Below are 23617 nucleotides of genomic sequence, written 5' to 3'. Positions count from 1 at the left end.
AAATGAACATATATTACATAATTGCTGGAGGACAAAATTATTGAGAAAACCAACACCCCTAGGAACAGAGTTGCTACTCTGTTTATTTTATGAACTTTTCTAACAGAAAGCAAAGCAGCAACATCTGACTTAAATTCTTTCTGCCAGCTTCAGAGCTGTGCAATCGTGTGTTAATTTTGCAGAGATTTTTAAACCTATTAAAAATTCAAGCAGAGGACATAGCTTTTAGAAAGGAAAAAAAACCTAGAAGCATGAAGTAAGAGTTTTCTAATACAAACAGATGATAAAAGAAGTTATAAAATATCAAATAAGGTTTGTTCAAGTTGAAGTACAGATGTAATTGTCCCTTTTGAAATAGACTGACATGCTTCAAACACTGCCAACAACAGACACTACAACCAAAATACCGCACCAATATGCCTAACTAACAGCAAGTTTATAAAAATTATTCACTTACTGAAATAGAAAAAACCTTAGAAACAATTCCTGTGAGATATACAAATAAACACATATGCCAAAGCTGCAAGGGTTTAAATGCAGCATCATGTACACATTGTTTTATATACAGATGCACGCCAGTCTTGTAACACCACTTTTTTGCATCTGACCTGTAAATAGAATCAATTTTAGAACCTGCTCTCCACAGGCATGTGAGCAGAGGTCTTTAAAACTCACACGGACTTCTTAAGGGCAGGATTAAAGCCTATTTACTTTTTAGAAGTCCTAGAGCTTGTTTTTCAGGAGCCCAAGAACTTCTGCAACTCCTCTACCCTGCTGCCATCAAAAGTGGACGTAGACACGAGAATTTTAGGTGAAAGCAGAAGGTGCTAATTGACAGCACTTCCCACCTGAGGACTGAGCTTGTTAAAGCAATGATGTGAAAGAATGAAGAAAACAAATGCTCAAAGGGCAACACACTGGGGTAGAACACAACACAAAAGAGAAGAGGAAAAGCAGACAAGTGAGTCACAGTTAACAGGTGGTAACAACAAGGCATAAAACAGCAAAATGGTGATGCATGCCCAGCGTTTCAGGCAGAAAAACTGAGAAAATAGTGGTTTAATACCATTCAGGAAATGTGTTTTAAAGATTATCTGGCCATGAAAATAAATGTAGACAAATGCAACATTTATATAGAACACAACAGGCTGCTCTTGACAGAGTTCACTGTGGTATGCAAGCCACCATGGAAAGCAAATTGTTAAAATAAAATATATTTGCTTGTCTCACCCTGATCTACACCTTGTAATGAGCAACACAGCTGCTCTGAGTTTTGGTCTCCAACTGTCCTTACTGCATATAGGCAAGATTCCTAAAGAATCTGGGACAAAGAGTTGACTCAAATGCCTTTAACCCACAAGTGGAATATAAACTATATTCATACACTCAAATATCATCCTGTGAGAGTGCAGTTCATACAGAAGCTGCAAGAATCATGATGAAAAAGCTCAGTACTAGAAAATCAGAAATTACAGCTTCTGTGTTGAAGTCCTTTAGATTCAAGTATTTAACAAATGCAGCTTTCCCTTGTTTATATGTATTGTTCAGCTAACACCTCCTCTGATTCTATAATTTATGTGCATGAACCAGTGCATTTCCAACACTGAGCTTTCAAAACTTCCCACATCCAACATAATATTCACTTCCACAACTGACCAAAATTCACAAATGCTGCATGTGACAATGGACTTCCTAATCCACATGTGAATAAAGTGAGAATTAACAAAGTTTTATGCATGTATAGATGCTTCAAAATAACAAAAAGAAAGAAAATTCCCCTGCTTAGATGAGTATGTCCACCAAAATAATTGGTATTAATCTGTATTTATTCATCATGGCAAGTCAAGGATATTTCATTTTCCCCAAAAATAGGCATGATATAAACAAGTAGTAGGTGTTAATGCTTGAAGATAAGCAGTTTACATACAGTTTTCTTCCTCATGTAGGAATAACCTTTGTTAAGAAATAAATATGCACTATTAAGCAGTAGTCAACCAAACAGCACAAAAAAGAAAAAGAATAATCAAAAAAATCATCAATAACCAGTGTTCAATAACATATTTGCACACTGTGTGGTAAAGTGCTGCAGCAGATTTATTGATGCAAGTGAGGTGGTGTCACTAAATCAACAGGACAAAGCCAGCTGAAGCAGTGACTAGTTAAACTATTGATCACATGAATTAGACACATACACACACAAAAAACACCCTTGCCCTTTAATAGACTCTGATGAGAGATCCCTCTACATCCTTTGACATCAACACACAAAGTTAATGTCATGGTTAGAATCAAACAAAACAATAAGCAAATAAAAGGGAACTTTAAATCTACTTCAAACTAAAAATAATTCTAAAAGAGCATTTAAATACCTTTACACTAGCTACAAATGACATACATTTAAAAGGCAACAGCTCGAAGTGATACCAATTTCTACACAAACAGAAAAAGAGAGAGAAATTTAAAAGAAAAGTTGGGAAGAAAAACCAGCAGAGAATTAAAGGAGTGCACATTTTAAAAAGATTAATCTAAAAGCTGCTAAAGGTTAGAGAAAAAAATTGAAACACGCACAAAGCATGACAAAAAAAGGTGACACTAAAAAAAAATATCTCTAGGAGAACGACAACACAAGCAGTCAAATAAAGCAGCCACATCAAAAGAAGTTTCATATCAATTCATTAAATTACCAGTTAAGAGAAAAAAAATCAAAAGTTGGGTAGGTTACCCTAACATCTTAGATCCCACGACTGATCTTTAGCAGAACAGTACAAAGAAGACTAAACCTAGGAAAAGAGCAAACAGGATTTCTTCCCTCCTCCTCTTCTTTTTGGGAATGTATATGAAAGAACATTAGAAGAAGGCAGAAAAAATTCACACAAAGATCCAATGAGCTTGAGATGAAAGCTAAAATGCTCCAGTTAAATGCAGAGGTTGCAAGACATCTGAAGACAGAGAAGCAATGTAAAGCAACACTGTTCTGTAAGGTGCAATCCTTTGGTGACATTTAAAGAAATAACCCAAAGCCTGTGGACTTCAAACCAAACACTAGCACTTTGAGCTCTGATGCAGTATTTTACCCAATGGTGAAGCATCATCCACATATTGATAAAATTTATTAAACATTCAAATATCCTTGCTGTTATTAAAACCAAGGACGGGTGACAGATTGGAGCACTAAGTAAGGTTAGAGTGTCAGTTTGTATTACAGTGAGAAGATCAAGGATGAAAACAAACATCACTACTATAAACAACACTTGGCACTTCAGGCAGACCAACACCAAGAACCTGCCATGCTACACAATAAAGAATCCTTCATATAGAATCAACACAAAATTAAACCTTGACGTATGCAGTATCCTAAGCTTTGAATACAGAAAAGGAAAAGATTCGGGCTTTCGGTGTGAGTTGACAATAATTCAGACTCCAGAGGAAGCCACCCACAGTCACCCTCCAAAAGGATTCTTCCAAAAGCACAAAAGAAAAAGAGCACACTATCAGTGCTACCACCCCCAGGCCAAGAAATGGCCAACCTATCATCACCAGAATGAAAGACTACACAAGATGTTCACTGCTGACAGTGGCATTCAGCCACTGCACACTACCCCAAATCCAAAACTGACAACATTTGCAGATAGGATAGTTCAACATCCTCAGTCTAAAGATGGAAATACACAACTTCAGGTTAACTACACACAAATGTCAAAGGGGACAAAAGCTACCAACAGAAATAAGGAATAATACTGGGATGCGCATGTCAGCTGCACGTATGGTACAGTGCTGACAAGAAAAATTTAATTTTAAGCTGCCAAATACTTTTATCAAAAATCTGCCTTCACATGGATTTTTCTGTTCCTTGGTACTTTCTAGCTGGCAAGTATTTTTCATTCTCTATTATTTTCAAGGTAGCATTTAGATGCTGCTGGTCTAAATAATTGGCAAAGGTAAAAAAATTTAAGGAACATCTTCCTTGCAAAACACTGTTTATTTGTCAGGCATCTTTGCCTGATGAAAGCACTGTATTCATTGAAAGCCAGGTAACTTTTTCCAGCAATTTTCTGTTGCTCTAGTGGAAGACACCAGCATGTCCTGTGATTCTTACTTGTATTTTACAAGGCTTATGCAAAATCCTTTCAATTATTTTGGATTTAAACATTGACAGATTTTCCCATCAGCCTGTAAGAACAATTCAGAATCATGTGAATTTTAATATTTAGAACTTAGTACAAAAAAAGCATAACTACATACAATAAAGTAGGGAATCCCATTGAGCTACAAACAAGTGCATTTGCATCTTGCAGGCATATGCAAATAAGATTTGGAGCACAAATTGTTAGAAGCTGAAAAGCAAATGGTTTTAAATTCTCCAAGCCTGTTGCAGGTCAGGAGTTGGAAGGCACCAACTATCTCAGCATAGCAAAGCCAGGGGGAGGCAAGGGAAAGAAGGTTTTAAATATAATACAAACATGAAGTTCTAAGTCCTTTAATGAAGAATGTCCTCAAAGTCACTGAATTATGGCATGGGGAAGGTGGAAGGCGTGACTTCAGTGATGTGGACATACAAAGACAAAGACAGTCTCACTCCTCAGAGTGCCAAGACAATCTGTTTTTACAAATTACAACGTGTACTGTGTCTGTGTGCAAGGGAGGAACATAAATGACAAAACAAAACCCCCAGTGAACTCACAGAGAATCCATAACAAAAAACACCCCTGCTCTCTGAAGTTTAAAATCTGCTTTCCAGTGACTCAGCCTGGCAAACTTCCAAAAAGCCCTTTCCCACTCATATGCTGTCAGTGATTTCACAAATCATTAAACAAGAAGTGAATAAAAATATGGAGACCTTCAGTGAAATGGTGTAAAATAGAACAGTACAACTAAGAAATCTTTTGCAGATTTTCAGGGTGTTTGGGACAAAGAAAGTTTAATCAACTGCCTTTAACCCACAAGTGGAATATAAACTATATTCATACACTCAAATATCACCCTATGAGAGTGCAGTTCAAACAGAAGCTGCAAGAATCATGATGAAAAAGCTCAGTACTAGAAAATCAGAAATTACAGCTTCTGTGTTGAAGTCCTTTAGATTCAAGTATTTAACAAATGCAGCTTGCCCTTGTTTATACGTATTGTTCAGTTAACACCTCCTCTGATTCTATAATTTATGAGCATGATCCAGTGCATTTCCAACACTGAGCTTTCAAAACTTCCCCCATAATGTTCACTTCCACAACTGACCAAATCTCACAAATGCTGCATGTGACAATGGATTTCCCAATCCACACATGAATAGAGAGAGAATTAGCAAAGTTTTCTCTATGTATAGATGCTTCAAAATAATGAAATAACATGAAGATGTAGCCAAAACATCTCTGATGAACATGCAACTGATAATTCCCAGTTCAGTATCTAGACATTAAACAGACCACTCTGTCATGCCAACTGCTAAGTAGTTACCAACCCTGCTCCATTCTCTCCGCTGTATGTGCTTTACTTTTATTTTCAAGCACAGAGCCATTCACCTCATGTGGAAGTCAGATCAAAGACAGTGGTGGACTAGAAAAAAAAAATTTAAGAAACCAACAAGTGGTACAAGAAAAATCAAGTTTGAGATCAGCAATACAGAGAATTAAAAAATCACTTCTAATGCTTGCTTGAATTGCACTACAAACAAGTGGTGTTCAGCAAATCCTCAAAGCTTGAGCTTAATTTTCAAAATTCTTATTTAACAGAACAGTTAACACTTTGGCAACAAAAATATTAGTTAACATGTTAAAAAATAAATTGTGGGATTTATTCCTCTGTGTATGTGTGCATGCACCCATGTGCTTGTACAAATGCATGGAATCATCAAGTAGCCTATTAAAATATAACCTCAGATTGCCACCTTAGTCATGTACCAAATACCAACATAAAATCTTACCAGGACAATGGAAAATCCATATCTACTATGCACTACATCCACTGAGATACCCAATGGAAGATAAGAAGTGATTAGTCACTGGTCTTGTTGATACCACACAAGTATCAAGGATATGAGGGATCCACTTGTCCCTGGCCCAGGGTTTCTGCATTTTTAATTCAATAAAACCATACAGCAATTTAAAGATTTGTTAGAGAGAAACTGTTTTGCACTGTGGGGTTACTATGGTGAATAACACAAGAAGCTGAGCCAAAGAAGATGACTTTAAAAAATACCTTTTTTTTTGAGGAAAATACTAAGGCTAGGTCAAATGCCAAGAGGAATATTTATTTATTTGCCTTACCTTCAGAATATCTTGAGTTTCATTCCACTTGTTAGTCCACTCTTTGGTCAGTTCTTGTACCTATGAAAGAAAACAAATTTGGAAGAAAATCACATCTCTTCCAAAATTCTTGATAAATGCATTCTCAAAAAAAGTACTAAGTGTTTGTGTAATTCTTTGTGAAGTTTAATACTTAAGCATTTAGAAGAGCACTGATGCTCCTGCAATAATTGCCATATCTACAATACTTCTCCCTCAAAACACAAAATTCTTATTTACACTGTAAGATGAAAGGAAAGTCTGGGATAATTACTTCAAATAATTATCTACCTTCAAACAGTTTCATAAAGTGCTTTAATCCTACTGCCACAGACTGATCCCTTAGCTTTAACAGGACAGCTCCTTTCCCATGGCACAGGTAGGCATGGTAAGGCAAAAATCCCCTCCAGAGGATGGCACACAGAGGAAGAGGCAGAGCAGCAGTGAACCAGGAGGGAACCAGAGCAAAATCTGCTGCAACTTAGAAAGAAACTACCCACTTCATTGTCATCAGCACAGAAGTGAGAAGATGCTTGCAAAGGTGTTACAGACAGGGAGAGCACTGGGTATAAAATCATTCAGCTTGGAAAAGACCTTAAGATCATCAAGTCCAACCGCTAACCCAGCACTGCCAAGCCACTGCTGAACCACATCTCTCTGAAGTGCCACATTTATAGGTCTTTTAAATATCTCTGGAGATGGTGAGTCAATCACTTCCCTGGCAGCTTTTTCCAATGCCTGACAACCCTTTCCATTAAGGAATTTTTCCTAATATCCAATCTAAACCTCCCCTGAAGCAACCTGAGGCCATTTCTTTTAGTCCTATTGCTGGGGCTCAGAAAACTGAGCCCCACCTGGCTACAGCCTCCTTTCAGGTAGTTGTAGAAAGTGAGGTTACCCCTGAGCCTCCCTTTTTCCAGGTTAAACAACCACAGCTTTCTCAGCCACTCCTCCCTATCACTTGTGCTCCAGATACTTCCCCAGCTCTCACTGTCCTTCTCTGGACCCACTCCAGCACCTCAGTGTCCTTTTTGAAATGAGGGGACCAGAACTGAACACAGCACTCCAGGTGTGGCCCCACCAGTGCCAAGTACAGAGGAAGAATCACTTCCCTGCTCCTGCTGGCCACACTATTGCTGGCACAGGCTAGGTGCCACTGGCTTTCTTGGCTCTCTGGGCACATGCCCACTCATGTTTAGCTGCTGTCAACCAGCACCCCCAGGTGCTTTTCCACTGGGCACATTTCAGTTCCCTTTTCTCCAGGTTGTGGTGCTGCCTGGTATTGTGAGCCAAGGGCAGTACTGTTGGAAGCCAGGGAATTCCTCTGGCTGCCCTGGAGGACTCGAGACCCTGCCAAGGGGCTCAGAGACCTTGGCACAGAACCCAAGAACCCTGTGCCTTTGATTTAGCCCTTGGAAAAAACACTTAGCAACCTTTCTATCAAGAATTACAAGTCAAGAAAGTTTAAGCAGAATAATAGTAAGTTTGTCACAGGGTGAAAAATAGATTTTTGAGGTTTTTAGAATGGGGGCTCAGGATCCCAGAATGGAGGAATTTGGGCGTGCCTTGTCCTTTTCCCTTCTTCTTCCTAGCCTCCATCCTCTGGGTGATGTTGGCATTTTTAGATTGGTTTAGAGTAGCAGCTCACTGTCTGACATAGGCAATAGGTATTGGGAAGTTATTGTAAATAATGTACATGTAGTTTTTAGTATAAAATGATAACACCACCCCAAGGACGGGCAGTATGCCTCAACCCGACCTGCTGAACGGACCTTGGGGGGTCGGAGAAAGCATTTTCTAGCTAAGAAACAATAAACAACCTTGAGAATGAGAACTGAAGAGTTCTGGCTCCTTCTTCGACTGCTGGCCTGGAAAAAGAGACTTTCTAAAGCATCTCGGGGTCAGTCTGACCAGCAGAGATAATGAGACAGGACCTGGCACTTCACCTTACTGAACCCAACACTGCTGCTCCGTGCCCGTCAATCCAGCCTGGCCAGATCCCTCTGCAGAGCCTTCCTACCCTCCAGCAGATCAACACCCACACACCTCAGTGCCATCTGCAACCTGACTGGGGGTGCACTTGTTCCCCTCATCCAGATTATCAAAGACATTACAGAGGACTAGCCCAAATACTGAGCCCTGGGGAACACCACTGATGACTGGCTGGCAACTGGATTTAACTCCACCACTTTTTTTTGGTTCAGCCATCCAGAGATTTTTCTGAAACAATGCACCTGTGCAAGCCATGAACTGACAGCTCCACCAAGAGAATGCTGTGGGAGACAGCATCAAAGCCTTTCCTAAAGTCCAGATAAACAATATTCACAGCCTTTTCCTCATCCACAAACCAGGTCATCCTCTCATAGAAAGAGCTGATGTTTGTCACATTCACATTTTCTGAAAAATCCCTTCGCCCAGGATTTTTCTCCTGGGAAGCTGAGAAGCCTCAGAGAAAAAGGAAAACAAATTCTGATCTCATTTGCTTCTCCTGTGTTCTGCTCACATGTGGAATGTGTTTGGAGATTGTTTCATTGGATTCTGGTGTGAGTTGTTTTGACTCTTTGGCTAATCAGGGCCAAGCTGTGTCGGGACTCTGGAAAGAGTCACGAGTTTTCATTATTATCTTTTTAGCCTTCTGTAAGTATCTTTTCTGTATGCTTTAGTATAGTTTAGTATAGCATTCTTTAATATAATATAGTATCATAAAATAATAAATTAGCTTTCTGAGAACATGGAGTCAGATTCATCATTCCTGCCTGCCACGAGGGTCCCAGCAAATACAATATTGTTGGTCAAGCAGGATCTGCCTTTCCTAAATCCATGCTGACAGGGCCTGATTCCCCTGGTTGTTCTGTACATGCTGTGTGACTGGACTCAAGATGACATACTCCCTGACCTTCCCCCAAACTGAGGTCAGGCCAACAGAATGCTTAGGATTTGTCCTTCCTTTCCTGATCAAGCTGATGTTCACCTCTTTAGGTAACTTTCATATAACACCCTTGCACAAAGAGAGAAGTCTTTGATGCAGTTGCTCCAAACATCTCCCCATTTGCCACCTGCAGCTATTTTTTTTTGGTATTTGCAGATCAGCTCCATTAATCCATGACAGCAACAGAAATGTCTCTCATCTCGACCTGCATCTCAAGATTTCAACAAAGACAAGTAAGCACACTTTTCAATGCATTACTATAATTCCTAGTGCTGCTAACTGGAACATTAAAACAAAATAAATTTCAAAATATTAAAGAAAAACATGAAGGAAGTCACAGCTGTATTCACCATACCAGAACAATTTGTATTGCTCAGAAACACTTCATTTCATTTTTAATTAAATCTTTTAATTGAAACGTTTTTAAATTAAACTGCTCCAAATTATTCTTATATAAGGAAAATCAACTCATTAAAGAAAGTCACCATATACTTGTCAGGAAATATAAATATGGTGATAAAGTCTTTAAATCTATACAAACAAATTAGTTATTGCCCTCATTCAGTTATAAAAAAGCTATAACCACTGCAACATCTACCAAGAATTTTCTGTAATTATGTCTGTTTTAATTATCATGAATAGTAATCACATAACCTTTTAACAAGGCTGACAAAGGTAATAAAATACACTTGATAAACACCCCAGACAGCAGGGCCAACATTTCTGAGCATGATAAGCAATGGTTACTGTCAGAACATGAAAAACACACTCTAATTAGCCAATAGTCAGCAATTTACATTACTGAGCTGCTCTTAGATAAAAGCTTTTTGTTTGTACTCAAAAATACTAGGGATATAAATAAAAAAGGATTCTCAAAGCAAGACATGAATTTTCTAATTCTACTGCTGAAGCAGTACCAGTGTAAACCTGACCATTTAAGCCACCTAAGGAGCCATTTTTAAAGGCATCATATCTACATATGATTGGCATCTTTTTGGCAGTACTCAAAACTAAATATTTGCTGCCATGTAGTTGAATAATTCCAAATATTTCCCACTTGCCTCTTCCGAAGTACGACGACTTCTCATTTTTTTTTAGCCAATTTGCAACAGCTTTCAAAGCAAGCTAATACACAGGAAAGAATTAACACAGAATGATACAATAAAGAATGAAAGACTGCTAGTCAGAGAAATGATAGTACCATTATATCTAGATTCTTCTGGATGCTGTGAGTTATCCAAACTGTCTGGAAATTTTTTCCAGCCTCTACATTTGGCTGGATTATTGAAAAAACTTTGTGAGAAGCAAAGTGTGAAGTATGCCTGGACCTAAGACCCTCCCCCAAAAGGATAGCTAATTAGGAACTTAATATATTTGTACATACCAGATCTCAATACTGAAATTTTCTAAAAATTTACCCTACACCAGAAGTTATAAATTGCTTCAAAACATAGAAGAGGTGATCATTCTCCCCATAATCTTTTGCTGTTTTTTCTACACACTGAATATTTTTTTACTGTGATCACCTGCTACTTATTACTGCGATTTAGTGGCTTTTCCCTCTCTAGTCTATTTACAAACATACTTTTTTAGTAAGGCAGACTGGTCAGAGAATAAGTATTTTCATTTCATTTTTATAAACAGAACTGCTACATAAATATAAAATATGTATTTTGTTCTTAGTTACAATGTTATATTAGGATAACAAAATTACTAATTCACACATCCACTTTTATTTTTTTTTAAAGCATCGAGGTAATGCTGCTGGTCAGACAAAACTCAGTTGCACATTAAAAAAAATCCTAAAAATTACAAGTACTCCTGCACCCAGACCACCCACCTTTCCTTTTCTTTGATGTTTAAAAACTGCTTTATGAAATTATAACTCACCCTTGCTTCATTCTGCTGAAGCTTTTCTTCCATACTTAAAGCTGTCGGAGAATCCAAGAGTGCAATCTAAAATCATGAAAAGTAAAAATCAATTCAAAAGAAAACTGTCAGAATTTCTGGGGAAACCAAATGAAATTCAATTGTTCAACTTCTGAGTCCTTAGCATAAACTTCCTTGAACTTTAATATATATAATTTTACCTTGAAATACTGTAAACAGAATAATCGAAATCCTGTCAAAGCAGGTATTTCAAATTGGCTTGAAAGTACTATTTTCATTCACTCATACACATGGCCACACACACAGAAACCAGACACATTTATAACAGGTAACTCCTAATACAGATTTCTTTAGATTTCTAAAAAAAATGAAATTTTATTATGCATGAATAGTTATCCATTTTGCTATAATACTTATGCATACTGCTTTATCTTTAATAACTATATCTCAACATAACTGGCCTTAGAAGAGGAAAATTACTAAACAACACAAACACACAGGCAGTACTCATTGTATGTGACCTTCTACACTGAATCCAGCACCATATTTTGGTAAACAGTATCTTCAGATCTACAGAAGCATTTGCAATACAGTGTTCTGGTGATACAAAGGAAAACAGGAAATAAATGATACAGAGATTTATACCACTGTGCATATGTAATACACCACCAGCTGTTTTACCAACCATCACAAATTCAATAAACTTAAGTTCTCTATTGTCTCCCACACAGCCATCTACCACATCCTAGCACTGAACCAGATTTATTTTGCAATAACCACTATTTTGCAGCTTGAAACTAGGTCAAAGCATTCAAACTTCAAGGGGGTCCAAGTTACATCGACTTTGCTAACTCTAAATCAAACCATAATTTAAAAATAATTAGCTTTCCCCTCCTAAAGAATATGAAAAAACCACAAGTAATTCATCCCACAAAGAATTTTTTAACTGTTTGTAACAAAGCAGAGCTCTCTGCTCCAATCATCTACAATAGCCATTTCTGCTTCTATCCCCTTTTTCAGCAAATTTTTTATAGCATGAAATCCAGCTGAAGTCCTACTCTTCTACTAACAATGGTCCATGCTGAACTGACATTTCACATTGCACAGACCATCTAAAACAGAATTAGACAGTTCTAGAAGCAAATCTGAAGTAGTACTTCAGATACTTCCAAACTGTATTTGCCCAAGTATGAAACCTAGCAGATCTAAATGACATTATGCAGGAGAGACAACTGGCCTGAACCAATGGGATATTCTTTATTGTTACTTTGGTTTTACCACCCTGGGAACACAGGAGAAACTAAACTTAATTAAACCAGTGCAGTGACTGTGTCCAGCAGATCATACTGACCAAGCAAGAAAGAATCGTGCAAAAGTGAAGCAGAGCATTTTTGTTTTCTTACACTACCACTGAAATATTTTTACATATTTATAATGTTATGTGCCTTCTAATGTACTGCATAGCCAAACACAAAATGTATTGTTTAAATCCATTCATACTCTACATTTTCATATTTATGCATCTTGAATACTTTAAACTTTCTTTTAAGATACTACACAAAGTACATCAGGACATTCAGGACAGAGCCAGAAAGTATGTTGTTCCTGCTCAGTCTCCTTATGCTGCGTTGACTACCTGTTCCACAGCACACTACAATCCAGCTCAGATTATATTACAAGAAACCTAAAAGCTTTGGGAAGACAATTTTTCCCCCCCTTATGTTAAAAGAAGCAATCTGCTGGCCATATGGAAAATGATTCCATCAGGAAACTAATATTCATTCGTAGCCTTATCGAGCTTGTTTACTCAAATCAATATAATGAAAGATAATTACATTCTAGAAATAGATGTTATAACTCAAGGAAAATTACACATCAATTCCAAGTAAAGCTAACCTGATTCCCTTGAGCAAGCAGGGCTTTCAGTCGGGCTATTTCAGCTCTCAGCTCACGGATCAGTTTGACGTTAGGATCCTCATTAATTGTAGGCTTGTTGATGATGTTTTTGGCTCTATTTGCATAGCGAAGTGTACTTAAAGTTTCTCCATAATTGACATCAGCAGGTGAAATAGCTAAGGACATGAAATCAGAAGCAGTTTATCTAGCACCATATGTTGCATCTACTGAATTAGATTTTAAAAGTCAGATCAATTCAATGTTGGTGAAGAGACAGAAATATATCATTTACCAGTATGGATACAATTTGTTCCAACTCTTCACCAATTTCTTGTCACTATAACTTTGCATAAGTAAACACTGTATGAGAAGTGTATTAGGATAATCAGGTCTAACAACCAAGTGTTGCAAAGAAATCTTGCTGTCAATCTATTTACATTTCCCTGGTAAACATAAATGTCCTATATGAATACTTCACAGGTTTTCTTGCAATTTTTTACAAGATCAGTCAGGAAAAACAGTGAATATTTTTTAAGAATCAGTGTAATCATTGAAAAGACATGCCAGATAAAACACAGTGGGGAAATTAAACAGCATTAAACCAAACATAATCAGACAGGAGAACCAAAACAAGAGAAGAGCTTCTATAATTTAGAAACCTAGCTGTTCTCCTGAACTGCAGGCATCTGGCAGCACACAGAACTGTCAGCTATCTGATACATCAAGAAAAACCAGTATTATTTTTCAAGCAACCTAACCAGGAAAAACAATGCAATTTAAATGCAAGTGCTAATGCTATCCTTCCCTTAATTTTTCTAACTATATATATGATGTTCCAAATTAAAAAGATAATTAAGGCATCCAAATAGATGAGTGGAAACATAGAAGAAAAAACCATCCCGAAATCTTAATGATCAAACTGAACAAGAGATCCAGAGAATCAAATAATGAAATTACCTGAAAAACTAATTAAGCAACTAAAATAATCTGTCCTTTCTCATTCTCTCAAAAACAATATTTTTTTTGTGGTAGGCACTCTCTGTGGTACAGGAGATGCACTTTGAAACAGCCTATAATTCCCCTAGTTCACACTCTCACTTCCCTGCTTTATCTACTGTTTCCTCTCCACTATTCAAAGTTACAATGTGTTACAGAAATATGACAAATCATAACCAGACATATTTTTCTACAGCCTTTCCTACAGTTTAAAGGGATCTTCCTGTATTTTTTGGTGCATACTTATAGAAAAGTCAGGACAAATGTATGTGGACACCTTGCTGAGCTGTTAGTGGAGTCACTGCTGAAGAAACGATCAACTATCAGGGCTCTGCCTAGCAGAAGCATCACTAATAGATGAGGAAGTAGCTGAAAAAGAAGCTGGGTACTGTAATCATTAGTATAGGCACTGAAAGCTCACTGTGTTTCTAAAACTTCTCTTCCCAATCCCTCTGTCAAAAACAAAAAACCAAAAACATGGAACTGCAAGAAAGCAGTAAGAAGAAAGTTGCCAGCACAGCTTTACGTAAAGAGCCAGAAAACCAAAGCAGAGTCTGGGCCACAATCATCTATTGGCACCACTATGATTCTCCAAAGGAAAACAAGTGGCATGGATTCCAAAAACATCCCCAAAATCCTACAACAAAGAAACTGCTATCCAGAGAATCTGACTGGTTCTGAAGAATCAGAACCTCATCTGATACATTTTATTCCTTTAATTCTGCTATTCTACATTCCCAAAACGGGACTGCACCAGTTAAGACCACATTTCCCTTGAGCAGGGAAGAGTGAGAGAAATTTCAGAGCTGCTCTTCTCCTCCCATGCAGCAGCATCTGGACAAGCTCACAAGAGAGCCCACAGGGACCTACTGAGGGTCAATAAGTCCAGGTGCAAGGTGCTGCACCTGGGTCAGGGCAATCCCACATTAAGAGTACAGACCAGGGAAAAGAACTCATTGCAAGCAGCCCTGCAGAAAAGAACTTAGGGGTTCTTTTTGGTGGGTGAACATGAACCAGCAGTCTGTGCTCAAGGCTCAGAAAGCCTGCCACATCCTGGGCTGGTAAATGGTTTTAAGCTAAAAGTGGAGCTATTTAGATCAGATATTAGGACAAAATTCTTTACCCAGAAAGTGTAGAGTATTCTTTACCCAGAAGGTGGTGAAACACTGAAAGAGTGAAATACAACAGGCCCTGAGCCAAATTTACATATAGATGAATCTTCCAACCAAATTTTATACATATATTTGGTCATTAGTAGAGTATTGTTATATATATATATGTTCATTTATTGGCAAAGCATGTATTTACCCTTACATATTTAGAAACTGGGTAAGGCCACATCTGGCCTAATTAGGGGAGGTATTACAATCAAAGACAACTGCCTTGGTTCCTCCTTGAGCCTATACCAGGTTTTGGGAGAAAGCCAACAGAGGAATGAAATTAGAAATTACATCCACTTGTTTGTGTAACAGTATAAAACCTGGGCCACTGCCATAGTGAAGTGGGGGAGCCTGATGGCCTGAGGTGGATGCACCACAGGAGTTCCCAATTGCCAGGTGTGGTTCTCCAGTCCTTTGCTGGGACAGCTTCTCCCCCCAGCTGATGTCTTTCAGATTTGGATGATGCATCTTTATTAGGGTAACCTGGTGATGTATCTTTCTGAATCACTGTAGGCATTCTTTGGTAGTAATGATTAGGTCCTCTTCTTAGCTTATCCTTTTGTAATTCTTAGCTAATTATTATGTGTTTTGCTTAGCTTATCCTTTTGTGGTTGCTTACAGTTTTACATTATAGTAAATATAGTTCCTTAATTTGGTGTCTGTGTCTCTGACCCTGCCTGGGGTGGATAGAGCTCTGAGCACCCTGGTCTAGTGAAAGGTGACCCTGTCCATGGCAGGAAGAATGGTGCTAAATAATCTTTAAGGTCCCTTCCAACCCAAACTATTCCATGATTTCTAACACCCAAAATCCTCACCTCCCCTTAAACATCACCCTGGCTTCACATTGGGTTTTTTTGGGAATGGAATTCCCATTTCAGTTTGTTGATAAACCTGCAATACATATGGCATAGGTAGGGTTTTAAACTAAGTCATCCTTGCAGACCTTCCTATGGTTAAAAAGGAAACCGTAAGAGTTTTCAAGACAACTCATCATACTTAAATTTAGACAAGGAATTAAAATGTTGTGTGCTTTTAGAAGGTTAGTGACAATCTTTCCCACAGGATGTCAAAAGAGACCAGGTTGCTACTAATGCAACAAAAAAACCAAAAAGCTTGGAACAGCAACTGATTCAAACACCAGTACAGACCAGATGCACAAAGCTTCAGTGACACTGTTCAGAGTGTAAGTAAAAACCAGGATGTTACAAATTCAGAAAGAAAGAAATCACTAATATGTGTAAAACATGTTGCACCTTAACAAAACATCTGGAATCTAAATATTTACATCCACTCCTATTAAGCATAAACTATTCAGAATTCAAAAAGAGTAAATTAAAAACACTTACTGGCAATCATTATAGTTTTGGAGTTTCCTCCTAGGCTATCTTTTAATAGCCAAGTCAACACTGAGTCCCTGTAAGGCACAAATACTTGTTTCTTCTTTGAAAGAGGATTTGTTGCATCCTGAGATAAATCAGCTGTGATGAGAAGATAGGAAAAAAATTAAAATTGGATCTTTTCATTCATTTCAAAAATGTGATGGGCCATTATTTGTATAAGTAAACAAAGGTATTTAATGACAAAAAACACCTCAAGACAGACAAACACAAAAACCAGAGACTTACCTAAGGCAGAAATTACGTTTCCCAGAGTAACTAGAGATTTGTTAATATTCCCTCCTTCCTTTAATCTAACCCCAGTGGCACCAGTGGCATCTGCTCTCTCACTTCCAGCAAGATCTACCAAATGAATCTTGCTAACAGTTTCACAAGGCATTTCAGAATCAAATTTAGCCTAAAGAAAAGAAAAATAAAACAAAGAAAAGTATGTTAAGCTAATAAATAGTTCACTTTTAATGAATCAAATTTAGTGGCCTTTTTCATGACATGACTGAAGTCAACTTGTTTACAATAGAAGATATTGAGAAGACAGGTGTATTAGAGATGCCACTGAAAGACATTTGATAATGAATGGTCATATGACTCCCATATTATTTTTTTAAATTGTAATATTTGCAACTTTTTAGACATTCACAGACAAGCTATGACACTGTGAGTTGTAATTTACATGAACCAGTGACCATGTGCTGCATTCATTTCATTAAGCTTACAATACTTGTATTATATTTATATATTGCTTTCAATAAGTTATAGCATGCACAGACAAATTTACACTCAATTTCTCCCTCACCTCCGAGTTCTCTTCATCTAGCAGGTCATCCATGGGCTTTCTAAAAAGCCCCCAAAAACAACAACCAAAGCATTAGAAGTCATTAGAAAAGGAGTTTGCTGCATATAAGCAAACAGATCACCATGCTCTGAAGAAACATGTCCAATCTCTGGAAGGAGTTTTGTTTTGTTACCTGAGTGAAGTTGATTGTGAAAATGGCATGTGACCTGCTGCTAACATCATTCATTCCAGTGGCAGCCGTCGTCCTGTTTATATTTCCTGCATCCATAAGTTCCTCAACATCAGTATAATTTTGGACTAAATGTTTAGACAAGTCTGAAGAAAAGCAGAGTGTTACAGTGTGCTCATATATGTCCTTAATTTTATCTACAAAAAGATTCAAATTACCCTCACTACTGCAAACCATTGCTGCAATTAGTGTTTATTGTCATACTTGTTCATCACCTAAGGAAAGGAATGAGGCTTCATGTGAACACTGGACAACTTACACATTTACAGTAAAAAAGAAAAACAAAATAAGCAATCTTATTAAATTATTTAGTGGAATAACATGAGCATAATTCCACAAGAGACATGAACCTTCCCTGGTAGAGAACAGATTAGGACAATTAGATCCCAATAGGTTTTCATTTCAGCTAAATATCTAAGATTTATAAATTATAGTCAACAAACTATTAAAACCAATTGAGTCTCTTAACATTACTTAAAAATGTGTTATAAATTTACAGATAAAAAAACTTTGTAATAATTTTTGGATTGGGAAAGCACGTAGAGATGCAAAATTAGAAGCTATTCCTTCAACACTTTTTACCAAAATAAGACACTGCATCCATCATAATTTATATTTGAAAAGATAAAATACCCTATACAATTAGACACTACATTTTAGAACATAAAAGTTTAAAAAATATGCAGTGTAAAACAATTAAACTGTTCTTACCCTCAACATATGGCCCTTCTTTTGGATGTTCCCGTATTCGTAAATTATTCGTTTTTGATGACTTCCGTCGGAGAAGATCTCTCACACGCTCATTGTAAATCTCCAAATAACTGAAAGAAAAAAATAGAAAGCCATTGACTGATTCTAGAGCCTTTTATAAAAGGAAAGCCATACTAACACAAGTATGAAAGCAAAACACTCAGAGAAAGAACATAGACCCAAAGCTGGCTTAAGATAATAATGACTACAAGGTATTTTATAAAGGAAAAAGCCAAAAAGGCAAGAAGGAAGTGGAAAGAAAGCAGACATGAGCAAGATCAAGATCTCCTAATGTTAGTCTGAAATAAAGGGTAATAAAAAAGGAAGGGGCTGTCCAGTAGCAAAGGCATTTGCACTACCCTATAAATGACACAATATGCACAGCCCTTGGCTTGAAGGTACAAGTACTGCGCATTTTCACTGCAAGTGCCAACGAAAATCAATTACAGGACTGAGGCCAAGCATAAAAAGTTATTTTTGAAAATATGTACTCTTCCCAGAGATAAAGTGAAACAGAGTATTTGTAACTGAAACAAGCTTGATAACCTGCAAAGCCTTAACATGCCAAGACTTACCTGACTTCTGTTCGAAAAGATGCCTCATTCCTCTTTGTTTTTTCACTTATTTTGCTGAATAATCCTTCACAAATTCGAGGTATCAAACCTGCATCACCCTGCAATAACAACAATTCTTAATTCCAAGGCTATATATGCATGCACAATATATTTTGAAAAATAAAACCCTAGATGACTAGTGGAGAGTTTAAGACTCCAGAAAGGGGAAAAAAAAAATCAAAACTTTTCAGCAAAGACTCTCTTGCCTTTTATTTAACTGCACTCACCTTGCCACTTCAACCCTTTTGTGTGTGGAATGTACAACCAGCTTCATTTCTTCGCTACTGGAATAAATTTTGTCCCCCCATTGAGTTTGAATAATCTCAACTGCTTAAGGCAGAGTCTGGCTCCCTAGAGTAAGTCATGAACTGTCTTATCTCACCAGTATCTTTAACTGCTTCTGTCTCACTGTCCATTTCACTGTGCACTTGGCAAGAACTGCAGAGAACAGGACAAGAGACATATACAAACAGTCATGGGACATTTTCATTCAAACCCCCAGTTCTCAGGTCACAGTCCTTCCTGTGTTGAAAAGTGCAACAGGTCCTCTGAATAAATCAGTACACGATGACAAAATTAAATCTTCATTCACCGTATCCCACAATCCAGCCAAATTTAATTTGATATTAACTACTGAATGGTTGTCTCTGCAGATAGAGTGTTTTTATGCATGAAATGCTTGGTTGGTTGAATAAAGCAAACTGAATAAGACCTATCCCAGTGAGATACCCAGAAACTTAGCATGCAGCTTTCCTTGCTGGTCCAGGAAAAGCCCTCCCTAGCCAAGCAGGAAGCTGTAGTGAGGGTTTTCCCCACAGCAGAGGAGCAGGAGAATGCCACACAGGTCTGTGGTGTTTGTGAGGGCCCCCAGGACGAGGTGAGAGATGAGAATTTGACTCCATGTTCTCAGAAGGTTGATTTATTATTTTATGATATCATATTAAAAGAATGCTATACTAAAGCTATACTAAAGAAAGAGAAAGGATACATCAGAAGGCTTCATAAGAATGAATAATAAAAACTCATGAGTCCTCAGAGAGTCACTCACAGCTGGGTTTGATTGGTCACTAAGTAAAACAATTCACAGGGAACCAATCAAACATTCACCTGTTGGTAAACAATGTCCAAGCCACATTCCAAAGCAGCAAACACAGGAGCAGCAATCAGATAATTATTGTTTTCATTCCTCTCTGAGGCTTCTCAGCTTCCCAGGAGAAAATCCTGGGCAAAGAGGATTTTTCAGAAAATATCATGGGAACACAGGTCTGGTCTCATCTGACACAGGGGTGCTCACTCCCAGCTGCCCCCTTCCCACCAAGTAAGATTAGAGAGGTGACCAACTCCTGCTGAGGACACATCCCCACGCTTCAGGGAGATGGCAGTTCACCTTCCTCAGAGCCACAGCTCCCTGGAATAACAGGACAGGATGTAAACATACAGATGAGCTTTGGGCTAAGAGGTCCAGGCTCAGGAGCAGCTCAAAAAACAGTCTGGCAGCTATAATTTCCCTGCAGTCTAAAAACATGTAAGAGATTTGATGTGAGGGACTATTTACCACTGCAACAAGAAATGCTCTCGTGTTTACAGTCAGGGGCCTTGTAATTAAGCAGGATGCAATTAGGACAAGCCAGACCACACATTCAATGTGAACACAGACTAGGCACTCCAGGCACCTAAGTGTTTGCCTGGTGGGATTCTACAGATAACTGGCAACAGGAAAACACAGAGCCAATGGACTCTACCTGCACCAAACTCTGTCAGAGCCAGTGCTCCGTGGGCAAAATTCCTCTTCTTGGACTCCTACAGAACTCCAACCCTTTCTGCCCAAGCTCACTCGAGTTTGCTCCTATGCTGGCTCCTCTGCCCTCATTCTTCAGTTTCCCTCTGCATTCTCTGTCACAGCAATCTTGTTCCAGGTGCCACATCCAAGCTCCTCTTCCTCATTCCTTTGCCCAGATAAAATTCCAAATTCATCATCCAGTCACTTCTGGTTTCTTAATTATACTTTATCCCTCCATTTTGCCTTTTCCCAGCTTCTTTCTCCTCTTAATCAGAGTCTACCTATCCTTCTCAAACCAAGCTTCATTCTTTGAAATAATAATCTATTCTCTGCTCCTATCTTTCCTAGTTCTTAACATGACTGCACTTAAAACCAAAATAAATCCCAGATTAAGGGAAAATGTTGCAGATTAATCAGACTTTTTTTGAGACACTTGCCTCTGGCAACAGAGGAACAGCCTTTCCCAACATCTGTCAATTATCAGTCTCTATTTCCAGCTAAAATTTCATGAGTCAGTGTTGGAAATTCCCACACACATTTTATTTTTAATTTTTTTTTACACAACAGAAGAGGGAAAATACTTTTCTTTCATCTCATGCTTGGAAACACCTGAATAGTTTTAATTAAAGCTTAGGGGAAAAAACATGGAAGGATCTATCACAAAGTTTTAGGCAAATCATTAGTGTCTGACATAATCCAGCAACCACAAAAGAGGCTTAAAATAGGAAGTACAAGCTCTAAATGAGTAAATTCAACCTTAGCAATAAAATGTTGAGAAAGGAAGCACACACAGTTCCCAGAGTATTATGCTAGTAAAATGTACATCTTAAAGAATGTACACTCTTTATTGGAAACTATACTTAAACACTTTCACCTTTTCACCCCAGAGCTGAAGGGCAGATCAACTACAGCTTTGACTATTTTTTTTTCCTGGCCTACAGAGTTTCCAGACATGAAAATCAGAAGAACCAAAATAGGTAGTTCACACAAAAGCTGGATTTTCTCATTAAAAGCCTGTTCTTCTTCTGAGCTATCTAGCCAGAAAAATCCTTATTGCAATTTAAATGTACTGAGTTTTGCCCATCTACCTTGACCATAAGGAGCAAATTATTCTCTTCCTTTCTGTAGCAGCCTTTCAGGTCTCAGAAGACTTTTAATCCCCCATAGTCTTGCCTTCTCTGCATATCCAAGTCTGAATTTCCTGGTATTTTATAGATCTCTGCCCATTTCAGTATCTCTGCTCAACATTCTAACTGGCCATACATATTTCTTGAAATGATTGCTGTACATAGAATTGCAGAAGAAGCCTTCCAGAGCCAAGAACAGCAAATATTGAAAACAAAATGAGAACAGAACCCAGGCATTTAAATTGAAGTAGGGAAGAAAGAATACTTATTTCCAATTCAAGTTTTCTTATAGCACTGTAGACTCTCTGACAGGGCCATCAATTTTGAAGCATTTAACTTGCCAGCTGAGTATACTTTATATGCACTTTATACAAAGCCAGATTCAAGTATTTATGTATCATGCCAAGAAGATTAGACCTTTATAACAGAATAGTGTCAAACAAACTCCAGCATCTATTCATTTGCAAACTGTTTTGATAATTACAGTCATTATATAAAGTGAGGCAGTCTCATAAAAATGTCACTTTTATAAATTTCTGAAATGGAAATCCACACCTAGGTTGTGAGATCTTTTCTGGTGACAAAAGTCTATTCTGCTTATGATATGGAGGTAAATATAAAGCTACTTATTTTGTGACAACTGAAAGAAAAAGATTTACAGTTAATTTACTCTCCTAAGCTAGAGGAGGTGCAAAGAGCCCAATCTTACTACATTTCAGAAGAGTGATCTATCCAAAGAAGAATAAGTGTTAATATTCTCCTTTCCATTTCTACTGGGAGAAGACACAATACATTTTTTTTCCCAAGGATTAAAGAATGAAACCTGCAGAAGCTGCCTGGCTTCATCAGTCAGTCTTTCTAAACTGCTCCTTCCCCAAAAGTTTAGTGGGTTCTCTGTCCTTGGACAGTCACAGAGGCAACTGTGAGAAACCACCATCCTTCATTCATAAATTGCCAAAATCCTCCCATCACATCTTCCTCATCCTGCAGTGCTCAATAGGACATAATCCTTAAAATTTCATTTCCTGTATAACTTCATAAGGGTTTGATGAACTACTGTCATGCCCAATTTCTGCTTCTTGCCTGACAGCCTTCTCTAAGGACCTATTTTAGGCTTCTCAGTCTCCAAAAGAGGTTTAAAAAGCACATACCTTCAGAAAAAGCTGATCATTAATTTTCTCAAAATCAGTATCTCCTTTTTGTCTCGAGTTGGGCAAGGAAAATCAGCAGTAACATTAGAAATTTTTGGCTTTGTGACTGAACAGAAATTACTGGCTAGAAGGTATGATACATGGAAGGGTTAGTAGCATACAGACAGAAGCAGTATTAAAAATTTCATAAAAAATGCTCCTGCAAAAGTGTCATTTTAATCCATTCCACTTGATTCATTCCTGCTCACTTGATGTGGCACAAGAAGAAGACACTGTCTACCTGGCATTCTCCAAGGTTTTCAACATGGTTTCCAACAGCCTGCTGCTAAATAAACTAACATGTTATGGTCTAGACAAGGGGTCTGTGTGGTGGGTGGGAACTGGCTTACAGGCTGCACTCAGAGGGTGATGGCAAACAGCTCCTTCTAAATCTGGAAACTTGTCACAAGTGGGGTCTCCAGGAATCAATATTGGGCCCAATGCTGTTTAACTCTTCATAAGTGACCTGAACAATGGGACCAAGAGTAGCACAGCAAAGTCTGATGAAGACACCAAAACAAGTGGGGAAGTCAACACTTCAGAAAGGACAGCCACCCTAAAGGCAGACCTGGATAAACTGGAATAGTG

At 37.9% G+C, this 23617-nt stretch overlaps 1 protein-coding gene across 3 annotated transcripts in view; it reads right to left on the bottom strand.

Moving 5' to 3' along the window:
• The window catches only part of KIF16B (kinesin family member 16B), a 137191-nt gene that overhangs the window by 91567 nt on the left and 22007 nt on the right, over positions 1-23617 (bottom strand). For all 3 annotated transcript variants that reach the window (XM_084203166.1, XM_084203168.1, XM_084203167.1), the window contains exons 5-12: positions 18894-18991; positions 18280-18389; positions 17512-17654; positions 16775-16943; positions 16496-16627; positions 12994-13169; positions 11098-11163; positions 6261-6320 (exon numbers count right to left, since the gene is read on the bottom strand). In XM_084203166.1, the coding sequence (XP_084059292.1) occupies positions 6261-6320; positions 11098-11163; positions 12994-13169; positions 16496-16627; positions 16775-16943; positions 17512-17654; positions 18280-18389; positions 18894-18991 (954 nt within the window). The remainder of the gene's footprint in view (positions 1-6260; positions 6321-11097; positions 11164-12993; positions 13170-16495; positions 16628-16774; positions 16944-17511; positions 17655-18279; positions 18390-18893; positions 18992-23617) is intronic.

The sequence above is a fragment of the Fringilla coelebs genome, assembly GCF_963513975.1.
Source record: "Fringilla coelebs genome assembly, chromosome: 3".
NCBI classification, from domain to species: Eukaryota; Metazoa; Chordata; class Aves; order Passeriformes; family Fringillidae; genus Fringilla; species Fringilla coelebs.
The sequence above is the reverse complement of the archived record's forward strand: the minus strand, read 5'-3'. Positions and strand labels throughout refer to the sequence as shown.